Here is an 18,415-nt window from a genome sequence, read left to right on the forward strand (position 1 = left end):
CGCAGAAGAGGAGGAGGTGCAAATCCAAAATAAATACAGGCGGCGGTGGGAACGGGCGTGAAGGGGGGAGAGGCCTCCGGCACCTGTTTGGCACACGCGGCTGAGAGCGGCAGGATGAATGCCCCGAGGGTCATGTGATGCTCGCCCAGCCAATCAAGCTGTCAGTTTGAAAAGAACAGGTGCTTCTATGGCAATGCATCCAGAAATCCACGGAAGAGCAAACAGAGAGCAGAGACACTCGCTGTGTTTTGCTCTCGTCATCTGCAAGCTTGATGTTTAATTCCTCTTCCTCTTCTTCTTCGTTTTCCTCCTCATCATCATCTGTAACTTTGATTATGTTTTAATGGTTTCTAACTGTGGAATATTTTTAATACCATTCATATTTAATTCTGTTTTAATCTATATATCTAAATGAATGATGGCATCACGGCAACTCACAAAACAACAAAACTACAGGTCCCCCAACCTCAAAATTAGACAACACAACCCATCATCGACGCCTCTAGGTTGATACAACAAAAAGAAAAGAAAAATAAAGTCCTAATTAGAGGGAGAGCAATAATTGTTTTTATCCAATTGCTGCCAGTTTAGAGGGCTAATCTATGCCCACTTGGTCACCTAGCAACCAAGGGACAGCCAGGGTTCAGTTAGGGGACAGGCAGACTTAGGCCTCACTTAGGCCTCTTCCACAGATTATCTAATCTGCACTGGATTATATGGCAGTGTAGACTCAAGGCCCTTCCACACAGCTATATAATCCATTTATAATCTTATATTATCTGCTTTGCACTGGATTATCTTGACTCTACACTGCCATATAATTCACTTCAGTGTGCATTTTATACAGTTGTGAAGAAGGGGCCTCATAATCCAGTACAATCTGGCTCCAAGTATTCAAAAACACTAAAATCTGAATATATAAAAATTAATGTGGTATAATAAAACAGAACAATACAATCTCTAAAATCAGAACACTAAATAAAGAACAACACTCTGAAAACAGGGGAATTCCACACAGGAAACAATCAGGGCCAGCTAACACCTCCCAACAAAGGATTCCCATCATCAAAGTCTGGAAAATCCTCTGTTTTCTCAGGGCCACAGACAGTAGAAGCACATAAAATATCGCAAACAACACCACTCTGTAAACAAGGGAATTACAGACAGGAAACAATCGGGACCAGCTAACACCTCCCAACAAAGTATTCCCATCATCAAAGTCTGGCAAATCCTGTTTTCTCAGGGCCACAGACAGTAGAAGCACATAAAATATCGCAAACAACACCACTCTGAAAACAAGGGAATTCCAGACAGGAAACAATCAGGGCCAGCTAACACCTCCCAACAAAAAATTCACTCAGGGAGGAAACAGCCAGGCTTTAAGGCTGCAAGGCCATTACATGCTAATCATTTTGCCTAATTGCAGCATTCATACTTGCCTCCAACAGACAAAAAAAACCAATCAGAAATATTGTATATTCACAACCTTTAGGAAATAATATCCCCTGATGGCGCAGCGTGTTAAAGCGCTGAGCTGCTGAACTTCTGGACCGAAAGGCCACAGGTTTGAATTGGGGGAGCGGAGAGAGCCCCCACTGTTAGCCCCAGCTTCTGCCAACCCAGATGTTCGAAAACATGCAAATGTGAGTGCATCAATAGGTACTGCTCCAGTGGGAAGGTAAAGGCGCTCCATGCAGTCATGACCTTGGAGGTGTCTACGGACAACGCCGGCTCTTGGGCTTAGAAATGGAGATGAGCACCAACCCCCAGAGTGTGAGTCCCAACTTGCTTCACACTCAAACGCTGGCTCCAACATTAACTGGATGCTTCATTACTCCAAACAGCTCCATCCGTCACCCTCCTTTCTCAGCTTTATTTTTTTAAAAAAGGTTTTACGCCTCGGCTATTAAGATACATTTCGCAAACTTAACTGACAATCTTGGAGAATTAAAGATGACCACAAGGGAAAATTATTGCCAGCCATTTGTCTCCATCAAGACTTGCTGGAGGTTCGATGGCCATTCTTCAAAGCCGGACAGATGGAATATAAGATGAGCCAAATCGGATCAGACTCGGGTTGGGGATATACCGTATATACCCGAGTATAAGCCGACCCGAATATAAGCCGAGGCACCTAATTTTGCCACAAAAAAACTGGGAAAACATTGACTCCAGTATAAGCCGAGATACCAATAAAATTACCGTATATACCCGAGTATAAGCCGACCCGAATATAAGCCGAGGCACCTAATTTTGCCACAAAAAACCTGGGAAAACATTGACTCCAGCATAAGCCGAGATACCAATAAAATTACCATATATACTCGAGTATAAGCCGACCCGAATATAAACCGAGGCACCTAATTTTGCCACCAAAAAACTGGGAAAACATTGACTCCAGTATAAGCCGAGATACCAATAAAATTACCGTATATACCCGAGTACAAGCCAACCCGAATATAAGCCGAGGCACCTAATTTTGCCACAAAAAACCTGGGAAAACATTGACTCCAGCATAAGCCGAGATACCAATAAAATTACCATATATACCCGAGTATAAGCCGACCCGAATATAAGCCGAGGCACCTAATTTTGCCACAAAAAAACTGGGAAAACATTGACTCCAGCATAAGCCGAGATACCAATAAAATTACCGTATATACCCGAGTATAAGCCGACCCGAATATAAGCCGAGGCACCTAATTTTGCCACAAAAAACTGGGAAAACATTGACTCCAGTATAAGCCGAGATACCAATAAAATTACCATATATACCCGAGTACAAGCCGACCCGAATATAAGCCGAGGCACCTAATTTTGCCACAAAAAAATTGGGAAAACATTGACTCCAGTATAAGCCGAGATACCAATAAAATTACCATATATACCCGAGTATAAGCCGACCCGAATATAAGCCGAGGCACCTAATTTTGCCACAAAAAACTGGGAAAACATTGACTCCAGCATAAGCCGAGATACCAATAAAATTACCATATATACCCGAGTACAAGCCGACCCGAATATAAGCCGAGGCACCTAATTTTGCCACAAAAAAACTGGGAAAACATTGACTCCAGCATAAGCCGAGATACCAATAAAATTACCGTATATACCCGAGTATAAGCCGACCCGAATATAAGCCGAGGCACCTAATTTTGCCACAAAAAAACTGGGAAAACATTGACTACAGCATAAGCCGAGATACCAATAAAATTACCGTATATACGTGAGTATAAGCCGACCCGAATATAAGCCGAGGCACCTAATTTTGCCACAAAAAACTGGGAAAACATTGACTCCAGTATAAGCCGAGATACCAATAAAATTACCATATATACCCGAGTACAAGCCGACCCGAATATAAGCCGAGGCACCTAATTTTGCCACAAAAAAATTGGGAAAACATTGACTCCAGTATAAGCCGAGATACCAATAAAATTACCATATATACCCGAGTATAAGCCGACCCGAATATAAGCCAAGGCACCTAATTTTGCCGCAAAAAAACTGGGAAAACATTGACTCCAGTATAAGCCGAGATACCAATAAAATTACTGTATATACTCAAGTATAAGCCGACCCGAATATAAGCCGAGGCACCTAATTTTGCCACAAAAAACTGGGAAAACATTGACTCCAGTATAAGCCGAGATACCAATAAAATTACCATATATACCCGAGTATAAGCCGACCCGAATATAAGCCGAGGCACCTAATTTTGCCACAAAAAACTGGGAAAACATTGACTCCAGCATAAGCCGAGATACCAATAAAATTACCATATATACCCGAGTATAAGCCGACTAGAATATAAGTCGAGGCACCGAATTTTGCCACAAAAAAACTGGGAAAACATTGACTCCAGTATAAGCCGAGAGTGGTAAATTTCAGAAATAAAAATAGATACCAATACAATTACATTAATTGAGGCATCAATAGGTTAAATGTTTTTGAATATTTACATAATTTAAGATAAGACTGTCCAACTCTGATCAAATCATTATTCTCATCTTCTTCAATTTGCTTATGTATCCTTTTAATAATAATAGAGTAAAATAATACATGTAATAATAATAAATACAGGAAAATAATACAAGTAATAATAAATAGAGTGAAATAATAACTACAATAATAATAATAAGATCAGAGTGAAATAATAAATGTATTAATAATAATAATAAAAAGTAGAGAAGAATAAATGTAATAATACCAATAATAATAGAGAAAAATAATAAATGTAATAATACCAATAATAATAGAGAAAAATAATAAATGTAATAATACCAATAATAATAGAGAAAAATAATAAATGTAATAATACCAATAATAATGGAGAAAAATAATAAATGTAATAATACCAATAATAATAGAGAAAAATAATAAATATAATAATACCAATAATAATAGAGAAAAATAATAAATGTAATAATACCAATAATAATAGAGAAAAATAATAAATGTAATAATACCAATAATAATAGAGAAAAATAATAAATATAATAATACCAATAATAATGGAGAAAAATAATAAATGTAATAATACCAATAATAATAGAGAAAAATAATAAATGTAATAATACCAATAATAATAGAGAAAAATAATAAATATAATAATACCAATAATAATAGAGAAAAATAATAAATATAATAATACCAATAATAATAGAGAAAAATAATAAATATAATAATACCAATAATAATAGAGAAAAATAATAAATGTACCATATATTCTCGAGTATAAGCTGACCCAAATATAAGCCAACCAGGACCCTCACCCGAGTATAAGCCGAGGGGGGCTTTTTCAGTCTTAAAAAAAGGGCTGAAAAACTAGGCTTATACTCGAGTATATACAGTAATTGTTCTCCTACTTTTTATGTACACACTTAAAACTATAAATAAAATATTTTTTAAAAAAATAAATAAATAACTGGCTCAGAAAATGGTGTCAAGAGGAGCATTTTGGCTTCCTTGGCCATGGCCTAGCCCAGCAAAGACACAAAAACTTTGCACAGTTGCAAAAGGAAAAGAAAATAAACTTTACTCTTTACAGCTGAGTCCAAACATAAACATGCAGTGTTTTATCTTATAGTAAAACAAACTTACATAGTTCCTGTAAGCATTTCAAGATGCAAAAAGCATGGCTTCTCCAGCCTCTTCTTCCAAGAAAAAGATCCAAACCAAAAGCAGGAGCAGAAGCTAATAAACAGTCACAACTCACCAGGTGTGGTCCAAACTTAATTGCTTATCAGCTCCTGCATATTAGGATCAGCAGTGTAGTTTTTCTTTAACACATACAGTAGAGTCTCGCTTATCCATCATTCTGGATTATCCAAGGCATTTTTGTAGTCAATGTTTTCAATACATCGTGATATTTTGGTGCTAAATTCGTAAATACAGTAATTACAACAAAACATGACTGCGCATTGAACTACTTTTTCTGCCAAATTTGTTGTATAACATGGTGTTTTGGTGCTTAATTTGTAAAACCATAACCTAATTTGAAGTTTAATAGGCTTCTCCTTAATCCCTCCTTATTATCCAACATACTCGGCCCGTTTATGTTGGATAAGTGAGACTCTACTGTACCGAGCTTCATTCTACCCTAACAAATTTCCCTTCTTTGAGGTGGATTTCTCTCACTTTCTGTTGACTCACTCTGTTCTTAACTACGAGTCATTTGTAAGTTGGATATTTGTGACTCGGAAAATGCCTGTATTGAATTTTTTTTGGTCAGGGGGATTTTTATTTTTTATTTTCTTCTGGTGTGAGAGAACAGGCTGTCTACAAGGATGTTGCCTAGGGGATGCCCGGGTTTTCTCATGTCCCTGCATGGGGAGCTGGAGCTGACAGAGGGAGCTCACTCACTCTCCTTGGATTCGAACTGCCAACCTGTCAGTCAGCAGTCCTGCCAGCACAAGAGTTTAACCCGCTGCACCACTGGGGGCTCCAGATGGATGATAAGGTTAGTTGTCACGAGGGTTGAATGAAAAGTAATGCCTCCGCCTTCGTTACTTCGGTTTGGATGGGAGTACAGTAGAGTCTCACTTATCCAAGCCTCGCTTATCCAAGCCTCTGGATTATCCAAGCCATTTTTGTAGTCAATGTTTTCGATATACAGTAGAGTCTCATTTATCCAAGCCTCGCTTATCCAAGGTTCTGGATTATCCAAGCCATTTTTGCAGTCAATGTTTTCAATATACAGTAGAGTCTCACTTATCCAAGGTTCTGGATTATCCAAGCCATTTTTGCAGTCAATGTTTTCAATATACAGTAGAATCTCACTTATCCAAGCCTCTGGATTATCCAAGCCATTTTTGTAGTCAATGTTTTCAATATACAGTAGAGTCTCACTTATCCAACATAAATGGGCTGGCAGAATGTTGGATAAGGGAATATGTTGGATAATAAGGAGGGATTAAGAAAAAGCCTATTAAACATCAAACTAGGTTATGATTTTAAAAATTAAGCACCAAAACATCATGTTATACAACAAATTTGACAGAAAAAGTAGTTCAATACACAGTAATGCTATGTAGTAATTACTGAATTTACGAATTTAGCACCAAAATATCACGATGTATTGAAAATATTGACTACAAAATGTGTTGGGTAATCCAGAATGTTGGATAACTGAGACTCTACTGTATCGTGATATTTTAGTGCTAAATTAGTAAATACAGTAATTGCAACATAATATTACTGTGTATTGAACTACTTTTTCAGTCAAATTGGTTGTATAACATGATATTTTGGTGCTTATTTTGTAAAATCATAACCTAATTTGATGTTTAATAGGCTTTTCCTTAATCCCTACTTATTATCCAAGATATTCGCTTATCCAAGCTTCTGCAGGCCCGTTTAGCTTGGATAAGTTTAGACTCTACTGTATTTTAATAAATCAAACGCGGAAAGAATCCTGAGAATGTGCTCTTTAACTAACACTATTTACTTTTCCACACAATCACCAGACAATTGGATAGATTTCTGCCAACGATGAACGAGTTTTCTGAAACCGTCATGGAAGTCGTCACTCAGTTTCCGCAACCGGCGTCTCACAGTTTTCTCAATATTTTGATAAATCAAACGCAGAAAGAATACTTAGAATGTGCTCTTTAACTACCACTATTCACTTTTCCACAAAATCACCAGACAATTGGATACATTTCTGCCAACAAGTTTTCTGAAACCGTCACGGAAGAAGTCATCACTCAGTTTCCGCAACCGGCGTCTCACAGTTCTTTCAATATTTTAATAAATCATACACAGAATTAATCCTTGGAATGTGCTCTTTAACTACCACTATTTACTTTTCCACAAAATCACCAGACAATTGGATACATTTCTGCCAACAAGTTTTCTGAAACTGTCACGGAAGTCATCACTCAGTTTCCGCAACCAGCTTCTCACAGTTCTCTTAATATTTTAATAAATCAAACGCAGAAAGAATCCTGAGAATGTGCTCTTTAACTACCACTATTTACTTTTCCACAAAATCACCAGACAATTGGATACATTTCTGCCAACAAGTTTTCTGAATCCGTCACGGAAGAAGTCATCACTCAGTTTCCGCAACCAGCGTCTCACAGTTCTCTCAATATTTTAATAAATCAAATGCAGAAATAATCCTTAGAATGTGCTCTCTTTTTTTAATTAATTTTTTTGGGTGGGTAAACAATTTATTCCTGATATGTTACATAACAAAACAGCAAATTATAGCAGATAAAGTCAAATAACAATCCTTTTGAAATGTACATGCATATCTACATTAGTCAATCAACCGATTAATTCTAACATTAAGTACATACCGTGTTTCTCTGAAAATAAGACAGTGTCTTATATTAATTTTTGCTCCCAAAGATGCCCTAGGTCTTATTTTCAGGGGATGTCTTATTTTTCCACAAAGACAAATTCCCATTTATGGTTGAATGTTTAAAAATGAAAATTTATTATCTACTGTACAGTAGTGGTCATCACCAAACAGCATAACCAAGCTGTGAATCCTTTCAAGAATGTCTATATTATATTTTATTGCTATACTGTTTTAAAATTACTGTTTTAAATTTCTGTTTGTATGTGAATTTATATTGTTGTTGGGCTTGTCCCTATGTAAGCTGCCCTGAGTCCCTTCTGGGAGATGGAGGTGGGATACAAGAATAAAGTTATATTATTATTATTATTATTATTATTATTATTATTATTATTATTATTTCTTGTTACTACCTTTATTTCCATGTACAACAATCTATGGTATGTACATTTACCGATCCTGCATGCTTCCAAACAAAAACTTTACTAGGTCTTACTTTCGGGGGAGGCCTTAAATTTAGCAATTCAGCCAAACCTCTACTAGGTCTTATTTTTTGGGGATGTCTTATTTTAGGGGAAACAGGGTAGATATATAGGGCTTGCAAATATTACAGGGGGAAATATACACACAAATATTTAGACATGTCTAGATAGATACAAACATAGATATATAGGGCTTGCAAATATTGGAGGGAAATACATGCATGCACACACACACACGCACACACAGAGAGAGATGTTTGGATAGATATAAACATAGATATATAGGGCTTTCAAATATCGCCGGAGGGAAATGCACATAGAGAGAGAAAGGATTTGCAAATGTTTCAGGGGGAAACGCATATGTGAAATTAGTATCTATAATTATAATTATAATTATAATCCTGCATGCTGTAATGTTCTGTTTGGCGGGCATGCTTCCAAACAAAAACTTTGCTAGGTCTTACTTTCTGGGGAGGCCTTATGTTTAGCAATTCAGCAAAACCTCTATGAGGTCTTATTTTCTGGGGATGTCTTATTTTAGGGGAAACAGGGTAGATATATAGGGCTTGCAAATATTACAGGGGGAAATATACACACAAATATTTAGACATGTCTAGATAGATACAAACATAGATATATAGGGCTTGCAAATATTGGAGGGAAATACATGCATGCACACACACACACGCACACACACACAGAGAGAGATGTTTGGATAGATATAAACATAGATATATAGGGCTTTCAAATATTGCCGGAGGGAAATGCACATAGAGAGAGAAAGGATTTGCAAATGTTTCAGGGGGAAACGCATATGTGGAATTAGTATCTTATTATTATTATATTATTATTATTATTATTATTATTATTATTAATATATATTATTAATATATATATTAATATAAATTAATTATATTTATAATATATTATATTATATAATATAATATATTATATAAAAATAAATTAATATAAATTAATAATATATATTAATAATAATATATATTATTATTATTATTAATATAATAATATAATATAATATTATTATATTATTAGTATAAAACAGGGTATTATTATCGGTAATTCAAAACATAGACTTACTCTTTCTACATGTTATCCACTATTTTCAATCTAGATTTCTACTCATTTTTTTTTAAAAAGAAATTAAATATAAGAGTTCACCCTAACATTCAAACCAAGACATACAAACATGTTACACACAACAGACCCTACACGCAAAACCCAATGTGACCAACACGTTCTTGTGAAATGCCGATTATGCTTGAAATTTTTCGTGGATTGATATGAAAATCGTCCTGAATCAATCTGTCGACCTTTTGCTTCTGAAACTCGGTGGTTGCTTTTCATTCAACCCTCGTTGTTACAACTGTTGGATACAAAATCTCTATATTTGCTTAGCTACATTTTCTTATAATGTGACACAAGAGTGACCGAAATACTCATATTCTCACACTCCATGGGAGGAGGAAAGTCTGCATCCTTGCATTTTGGAGTGAAATGTGTCAAGACTGTCACCCGTTTCCAATCCTGGGGGGAAACAGGGGATATGATTGTCTCGGATCCGGTTCCTCTGTGGGCAAAATGAGACTGGTCTTGTCACGTCGTCCGAGCGACAGTGATGTTGTTGACACCCGTGCGAGGATTTCATCAGGTCGCGCACCTAATTCACACTCCCCCAGGGCCAAAGCATGGGCCGCAAAGCCTCGGAGCGTTTTAATCCACTGACAGCCCCGCGAGGAGTCTTTCAATCTGTCTGTCTTTCCAGCCTCACCATCCATCTGCCTCGTCCACCGAAGTTTAATCAAAATGCGCCATGCGATTGAGCCCCATCCGTTACTGCTTTCTTGGGGAGTCCAGCAACCTGTGAATTTTACTCTTCTGTGGCAAGATTGAAGAAGCGTCGGACTCAGAAGACAATCGAGATAAAGAGTTTTACAACTCTGCAGACGGGGAAGCCTTAGCATTGAACGGTTGTGTTGTTAAAGGGCGAAGTATGGAACCCTGCGCAGACGGGGAAGCCTTAGCATTGAACGGTTGTGTTGTTAAAGGGCGAAGTATGGAACCCTGCGCAGACGGGGAAGCCTTAGCATTGGACGGTTGTGTTGTTAAAGGGCGAAGTATGGAACCCTGCGCAGACGGGGAAGCCTTAGCATTGAACGGTTGTGTTGTTAAAGTGCGAAGTATGGAACCCTGTGCAGACGGGGAAGCCTTAGCATTGAACGGTTGTGTTGTTAAAGAGCGAAGTATGGAACCCTGCGCAGACGGGGAAGCCTTAGCATTGGACGGTTGTGTTGTTAAAGAGCGAAGTATGGAACCCTGCGCAGACGGGGAAGCCTTAGCATTGGACGGTTGTGTTGTTAAAGAGTGAAGTATGGAACCCTGCACAGACGGGGAAGCCTTAGCATTGGACGGTTGTGTTGTTAAAGAGCGAAGTATGGAACCCTGCACAGACGGGGAAGCCTTAGCATTGGACGGTTGTGTTGTTAAAGAGCGAAGTATGGAACCCTGCGCAGACGGGAAGCCTTAGCATTGGACGGTTGTGTTGTTAAAGGGCGAAGTATGGAACCCTGCGCAGACGGGGAAGCCTTACCATTGGACGGTTGTGTTGTTAAAGAGCGAAGTATGGAACCCTGCGCAGACGGGGAAGCCTTAGCATTGGACGGTTGTGTTGTTAAAGAGCAAAGTATGGAACCCTGCACAGACGGGGAAGCCTTAGCATTGGACGGTTGTGTTGTTAAAGAGCGAAGTATGGAACCCTGCACAGACGGGGAAGCGTTAGCATTGGACGGTTGTGTTGTTAAAGGGCGAAGTATGGAACCCTGCGCAGACGGGGAAGCCTTAGCATTGAACGGTTGTGTTGTTAAAGGGCGAAGTATGGAACCCTGCGCAGACAGGGAAGCCTTAGCATTGAACGGTTGTGTTGTTAAAGGGCGAAGTATGGAACCCTGCGCAGACGGGGAAGCCTTAGCATTGAACGGTTGTGTTGTTAAAGGGCGAAGTATGGAACCCTGCGCAGACGGGGAAGCCTTAGCATTGAACGGTTGTGTTGTTAAAGGGCGAAGTATGGAACCCTGCGCAGACGGGGAAGCCTTAGCATTGAACGGTTGTGTTGTTAAAGGGTGAAGTATGGAACCCTGCGCAGACGGGGAAGCCTTAGCATTGGACGGTTGTGTTGTTAAAGGGTGAAGTATGGAACCCTGCGCAGACGGGGAAGCCTTAGCATTGGACGGTTGTGTTGTTAAAGGGTGAAGTATGGAACCCTGCGCAGACGGGGAAGCCTTAGCATTGGACGGTTGTGTTGTTAAAGGGTGAAGTATGGAACCCTGCGCAGACGGGGAAGCCTTAGCATTGAACGGTTGTGTTGTTAAAGGGTGAAGTATGGAACCCTGCGCAGACGGGGAAGCCTTAGCATTGGACGGTTGTGTTGTTAAAGGGTGAAGTATGGAACCCTGCGCAGACGGGGAAGCCTTAGCATTGGACGGTTGTGTTGTTAAAGGGTGAAGTATGGAACCCTGCGCAGACGGGGAAGCCTTAGCCTTGGACGGTTGTGTTGTTAAAGGGTGAAGTATGGAACCCTGTGCAGACGGGGAAGCCTTAGCATTGGACGGTTGTGTTGTTAAAGGGTGAAGTATGGAACCCTGTGCAGACGGGGAAGCCTTAGCATTGAACGGTTGTGTTGTTAAAGGGTGAAGTATGGAACCCTGTGCAGACGGGGAAGCCTTAGCATTGAACGGTTGTGTTGTTAAAGGGTGAAGTATGGAACCCTGTGCAGACGGGGAAGCCTTAGCATTGAACGGTTGTGTTGTTAAAGGGTGAAGTATGGAACCCTGCGCAGACGGGGAAGCCTTAGCATTGAACGGTTGTGTTGTTAAAGGGTGAAGTATGGAACCCTGCGCAGACGGGGAAGCCTTAGCATTGAACCGTTGTGTTGTTAAAGGGTGAAGTATGGAACCCTGTGCAGACGGGGAAGCCTTAGCCTTGGACGGTTGTGTTGTTAAAGGGCGAAGTATGGAACCCTGCGCAGACGGGGAAGCCTTAGCATTGGACGGTTGTGTTGTTAAAGAGCGAAGTATGATATCTGGAGAGTCCACAATCCAACAAGGAAAGAGTATTCATACTATTCACATAGACATGGCACATCCTCAAGAATTGATCTGATATTTGGCACTAAGGAACTAGTGGGTAAAACAGAGAAGATTGAATTATTACCAAGAGTATTAGCCGACCATAATCCGATATTAATGAAATTAAGAGTGGGATATAAAAGAAACAGAGCCTGGAGAATGAATGATTATATTTTGAAAATCAAGTCACATAGGGAAAAAATTAGAATGGGGATTAATAATTACTTTAAGGACAATGCTAAAGAAGAAATGAAGGAGGGAATAGTCTGGGACGCTGGTAAAGCAGTAATTAGAGGGTTATTGATACAACAAAACTCGATCTGGTACAAAGGAAAAAATAAGGCCCAACTGGAGTTGTTATCAAAAATCAGGACAAAGGAATTAGATATAGAAAAAGAAAAAGGTACAAAGACAAGACTGTCAGCTCACCACAGCCGCTCCTGAATGAACACACGAGATTCTCTGTGGTATCACCAGGAACCTTTACTGTAGGAAACATGAACATCAGAAAAGCCAAGAATGGGAGGCTCCGGCCAACCCTCCTTTATATACCCTCCCCCTCATTTGAACAGTCTCTTCCCGCTCAGTAAAACCCCGCGCAAATTCCCCGCCAAGTCCATCAGCCGTTTCTCCTCCGAGTCCTGGGACGCAGGTGTCTTATCAATGTCAGTGACCCTGAAACTCAGAGCCACATCCAGGCTCTAGTAGCAGGGTTCTGACATGGCGTCCTCCTCCCCTTCGTCCTGGAAGGAAAAGATTAAACACAACTATTGTTCTCCGCTGTCCAGAGTTCCTTTATACTTTTTTAACAGGCTGCAATGGAATACCGGGTGTACCTTTCCTAGGTCCTTTGGTAGCCTCAGCTCATAGGTCACTTCGTTTATTCTTTTTGCTACCCTGAATGGCCCTATATAGCGTGGAGCCAATTTCTTGGATGGGAACCCCAATTTCAGGTTTTTTGTGCTCAGCCAAACCAGATCTCCTTCGCCCAATTTGTCCCCCTCTCGGCGCCTACGATCCGCAAAGAGCTTGTACTTCTTTTGTGTTTCCCGCAATGCCTCTACCACGGTTTGCCACCCTTGCTTGATTTTGGCCGGCCATTCCTCGTCGGTCTGGCCCTCCCCTTCCTTCCACTCGGGTAGCCTGGGGAAAGGTGCCACCTCCTGTCCGTATACTATTTCGAATGGGGCACGACCTGTGGCCGAATGTACGGCCCCGTTAAAAGCCATCTCAGCAAACGGAAGAAGGTCCGCCCAATCATCCTGTCTATAATTGGTGTACATCCTTAAGAATTGGCACAGTGTCTGTTGGGTACGTTCGACCCCCCCGTTGGTCGCGGGATGAAAGGCCGAGCTCAGGTTCCTTTCTGCTCCTAACAGCTGTAAGAATTTTCCCCAAAATTTTGCAGTAAATTGGACTCCCCGGTCACTAATTATCTTGTCGGGACACCCATGTAGGCGATATACATGCTTCACATACAAATCAGCAAGTTTTTCAGCTGAAGGGAGTTTTGGCAGAGCCACAAAGTGTGCCTGTTTTGAGAATAGGTCCAATATTGTCCAAATGTATCTGTGGCCTCTGCTGGGGGGTAGTTCGCCTACAAAATCCATGGCTACGCATTCCCATGGCCTCATGGGCTCCACCACCTTCTGCAATAGCCCCTGGGGCTTCCCCGGTGGTGTTTTTCCCTCTGCACATAATTCACACTGCGTGACGTATCCCCTGGCGTCTTTCCTCATTCCGGGCCACCAGCATTGTTTGGCCAACAGTTTAATAGTCCTGGTGGGGCCTAGATGACCCGCACCCTTGTTATCATGGTACTTCCTTAACATTTCTCGTCTTAAACATTCAGGAATATACAATTTCTTATTTACAAACACCAAATCCCCACACAATTCTCCCTTTTCTTTGTTTGTTTGTAACCATTTGTCCATTCCATACGCTCGCTTCAACTCTTCCTCCCATATTTCTCCTCCCCCCGTGGAAATGGCAGTACGTTTGTTTTCTTTGGCCGCTTGTGCTCGAGTTAGTACTGCCAGGCCCCATTGCTTATCAAGAAAAATACTCCCTTCAGATTCCTGAATTCCTCCCCCGTGCTGAGGCATCCGAGAGAGAGCGTCAGCGAGTATATTATGTTTCCCCTGGAAGAATCTGAGTCTGAAATCAAAACGGCTGAAATATTGGGCCCATCTAATTTGCTTCGCTGATAGTTTACGAGGGGATCTTAGATACTGTAAATTTCTATGGTCAGTCCACACCTCAAACGGTGTTCCACTTCCTTCCAGAAAGTGTCTCCAGCACTCTAGTGCTTTTAGAATCGCTAAGGCTTCTCTCTCCCAAATCGGCCAGTTTTTTTCTGTATCGCTAAACTTTTTTGACAGATAGCCACATGGCTTCAGGTTCCCCCCCTCGTCTTTCTGTAGCAGAACTGCCCCATATGCCCGGTCTGACGCATCGCAATGTAATACAAAGGCTTTAGACATATCAGGGTGCTGTAGGACAGGCTCCTCAGTAAAACGCTTTTTAAGGGCTTCGAAAGCTTCCTGGCATTCTATTGTCCAGGTCAGTTTGGCCCCTGGGGCCTTCACTTTGGCTGTTTCTCCCCTACCTTTAGTCTTTAACAAATCCGTTAATGGCAAAGTGAGGCGCGCAAAGTCCTTGATAAATGTTCTATAGAAGTTTGCGAACCCTAGGAAGGATTGCAGCTGCTTCCGTGTTTTGGGGGCTTCCCACCCCCTCACGTCTTCTACCTTCGCAGGGTCCATCGCCACTCCCTGGGAGGAAATCCTATACCCCAGAAAGTCTATCTGGTCTTTATTGAACTCGCACTTGGCAAGCTTCGCATACAGTTTTGCTTCTCTCAACTTTTGCAGGACTTCCCTGACTAGTTCTATGTGTTGCTCCTTAGTCCGAGATACTAACAATATGTCATCTAAAAAAACAAAGACTCCCTTGTACAACAATGGATGCAACACTTCGTTGATTAATTGCATGAACGCGGCGCCTCCGCCGCACAAACCGAAAGGGAGCACACGATAATTGAATAATCCGAATGCACAGGAGAAGGCCGTCTTCCACCTGTCCTCTGGTTTAATCTGCAATTTATGGTACGCTTCAATTAAGTCCAATTTAGTGAATATCTGTCCCTCCGATAACTGGGCGATCAAGTCCTTCACTAAAGGTAGGGGGTATTTATTTCCAGAACTGATTGCATTCAGGCCCCTGTAGTCAATGCAGAGCCTCAGCGTTTGGTCCTTTTTGCGCCTGAACAACACAGGCGCCCCTAGAGGGGAATTTGAAGGCTCTATGAAACCCCTCGCTAGGTTTTTATCAATGTATTTTCTCAGTTCCTCCTTTTCCCTAGCCGACATTGGGTATATTTTTGCCTTAGGAAGCTCTGCTCCTGGGACTAGCTCTATCTTCACTTCAACTCTCCGCTTCGGTGGGAAACTGTCTGCTTCCTTCTCATCAAATACGTCCACAAAATCCCGATACTCTGGGGGTAATTTATCTGCCAGTTCTGCTATCCTGATAGAGTCTTCCTCCCCCCTTTTCCCCGGCTCCCTTTCCACTTCCTGGCTCCCTCCTTCCAACTTCATCCTGAAGATCATGTTCTTATCCTCCCAGTTGATTTGCGGGTTGGCCTGCCCCAGCCATGGCATGCCTAGTATAACATTATAGCTGGCGATTTGTGATATCACAAATGACACCTTTCCTTCCCAACTCCCTATCTTACACTTTACATCTTCGGCACTGTACTTAGCTAATGATCCCGATGCTGTGGATCCGTCCAACTGCGAAAAAGCTATTGGGGATTCTAGGTTCGTTCTTTCGCATCCCAATCCCTCGGCTAATTCAGGGGAGATGATGTTCCTGGAACATCCACAATCCACAAATGCATTGCAGGTTGCTTGTTTGCTGCCACTTTCCAGCTGAATGGGGACCACTATCATGGCTTTGTCCTGACTTACCAACCCCCCCGAGTGGTGCCTCATCGGTGGTTCTTCCTCGGCGCGTTTCCCTGCCACGGCTCTTGGTTTGGGCGGGCCTCCGCCTTCCCCTTTTCTCTGCCAGCACTCGGCAGCCCTGTGGCCCAAACGGCCGCACACGAAGCAGCCCCTCCTGCTGGTGCTCACGTTCCCTGTCGGCTCCGTTCTCCTCCCGGCTGGGGTTGATCCCTCCTTCCGGCTCCCCTCTTTCATCTGCGGCCGCTGCTGTAGCCCTCCTCGGTGCCTCCTCGCCTGGGCCAGCGATGTCTCGATGCGCCCCGCCAGCTGAATCCATCCGCGCAGTGTGTCAGGCTCATCACGATGCACCGCCCAGGAGAGGATCTCCCGCCTGAGCCCCTCTTTGAAGAGTTCTATCTTTGTCACTGCAGACCATTCCGGCACCTTTTCAGCGAGGCATTGGAACTCCTCCGCATACTCAGATACCGACCTCTGCCCCTGGGAGACGGTCTTCAACTCCTCCCTCGCCCGGATCTGCTCCAGTGGATCTCGGAAACGGGTCTCCAGGGCCCCCATAAAGCGTCGGAGTGACCCCAGACATGGGTCGCGCCGCGCGTGTAGTTGAACGTACCAGCTGGCCGCTCCCCTCTTCAACACTGCACCAATGGCCCGTACCCGGCTGGATTCCGTTCTAAAAGTGTGGGCATTGTCCTCCATATAGCCCCTCACCGTGGTCAGGAAAAAATCCAGTTCAGAGGACTCTCCCCCAAACTCGATCCTTAGTTCCTCTCGTCTCGGTAGGGGTCCCTGTGGTGGCAATCCCCAATTCTCCGCCCGTCGCAAGCCCCCTTGCGGGCCAGTGGGCCCCGCTGCTGCTTCCCTTTGTCCTGTGCCACGCCCGGCATTCGCCAGGGGCACCAGGGTCTCAGTTGGGAGCGTAGCCGGGATTCTCGGAGGCTTTTCCCCTTCGTCGTCACTCTCCTCCACCCGCGTCAGGCTCGTTTGGATCTTGGGCCGGGCACCGGGCTCCTTTCGCATTTCCCTTCCCTTCGGTGCTGGGAGGTCTGCAAAGCCCTGGCTGCTTCCCATGCTCACGTCCCACATTGAGCTAGCCCGGAGTTCCCTTCCTCGCTCCGGCTCCGCCAAAACCGCCAGGCGCTCCATCGCCCTCGACATCACTGCCAGGGTGGTCTCCATCGCCGACATCCTCTCCTCCAGAAACACCATCTTTTGCGGGCCTGGGGAAGGTGAACCTTCCTCTCCTCCGGTGCTATCTCCCCGCACCACTCCGCGCCTCTGGGTTACCCCATTTGGCTGGGCATAAGCGGTGGATGACGCCAGGGCCGCCAGCTGGTGGAACTCAGCGTCCGTCTCGGGAGTGGCCCTTTCCGACCTTCCTCCTCCGGCGCCCAAGAGCTCTTCATCCTCCACTTGCATGTTACACCTCACCGCTACAGCGGGATGGTGTCCGTATTCTTGGCTTAGTGTCAGCTCACCACAGCCGCTCCTGAATGAACACACGAGATTCTCTGTGGTATCACCAGGAACTTTTACTGTAGGAAACATGAACATCAGAAAAGCCAAGAATGGGAGGCTCCGGCCAACCCTCCTTTATATACCCTCCCCCTCATTTGAACAGTCTCTTCCCGCTCAGTAAAACCCCGCGCAAATTCCCCGCCAAGTCCATCAGCCGTTTCTCCTCCGAGTCCTGGGACGCAGGTGTCTTATCAATGTCAGTGACCCTGAAACTCAGAGCCACATCCAGGCTCTAGTAGCAGGGTTCTGACACAAGACTACAAGGTGAACTAAAAAAATTGCACCAACAATACGAACAGCTAATTGCTAGTGAAATAGAAAGGAAAGTTATGTATAATAGATACAACTTTTTTGAAAATGCAAACAAACCAGGGAAATTATTAGCTTGGCAAATAAAAGATGCAAAGAAAAAACCATTGATAATGAGGATAAAAAACAAAGGAGAAACTGTCACCGATTCACAACAGATACAAAAACTATTCGAAGAATATTATGCCAACT

General features: G+C 42.8%; 2 protein-coding genes across 3 annotated transcripts in view; both read right to left on the bottom strand.

Moving 5' to 3' along the window:
• igsf21 (immunoglobin superfamily member 21) overlaps positions 1-18,415 on the bottom strand; it is a 296,609-nt gene that overhangs the window by 191,176 nt on the left and 87,018 nt on the right. The window lies entirely within an intron of this gene.
• Positions 12,845-18,169, bottom strand: LOC134294484 (uncharacterized). Its single transcript, XM_062965712.1, has 2 exons — positions 16,403-18,169; positions 12,845-13,174 (listed from the first exon to the last, which is right to left on the bottom strand). Exons 1-2 carry the CDS (start codon positions 17,948-17,950, stop codon positions 13,133-13,135), a joined length of 1,590 nt encoding a protein of 529 aa, XP_062821782.1. The 5' UTR covers positions 17,951-18,169; the 3' UTR covers positions 12,845-13,132.

Source organism: Anolis carolinensis, unplaced genomic scaffold, assembly GCF_035594765.1.
Source record: "Anolis carolinensis isolate JA03-04 unplaced genomic scaffold, rAnoCar3.1.pri scaffold_15, whole genome shotgun sequence".
NCBI lineage: Eukaryota > Metazoa > Chordata > Lepidosauria > Squamata > Dactyloidae > Anolis > Anolis carolinensis.

Bases quoted from the DNA above. Each gene is read 5' to 3' on its own strand.
- LOC134294484 (XM_062965712.1), bottom strand. From the start codon at position 17,950: ATGTTCATGTTTCCTACAGTAAAAGTTCCTGGTGATACCACAGAGAAT. The intron at 13,175-16,402 runs GTAAGTCAGGAC...TTTTCCTTCCAG, and splicing joins GGCACCACTCGGGGGGGTTG to GACGAAGGGGAGGAGGACGC.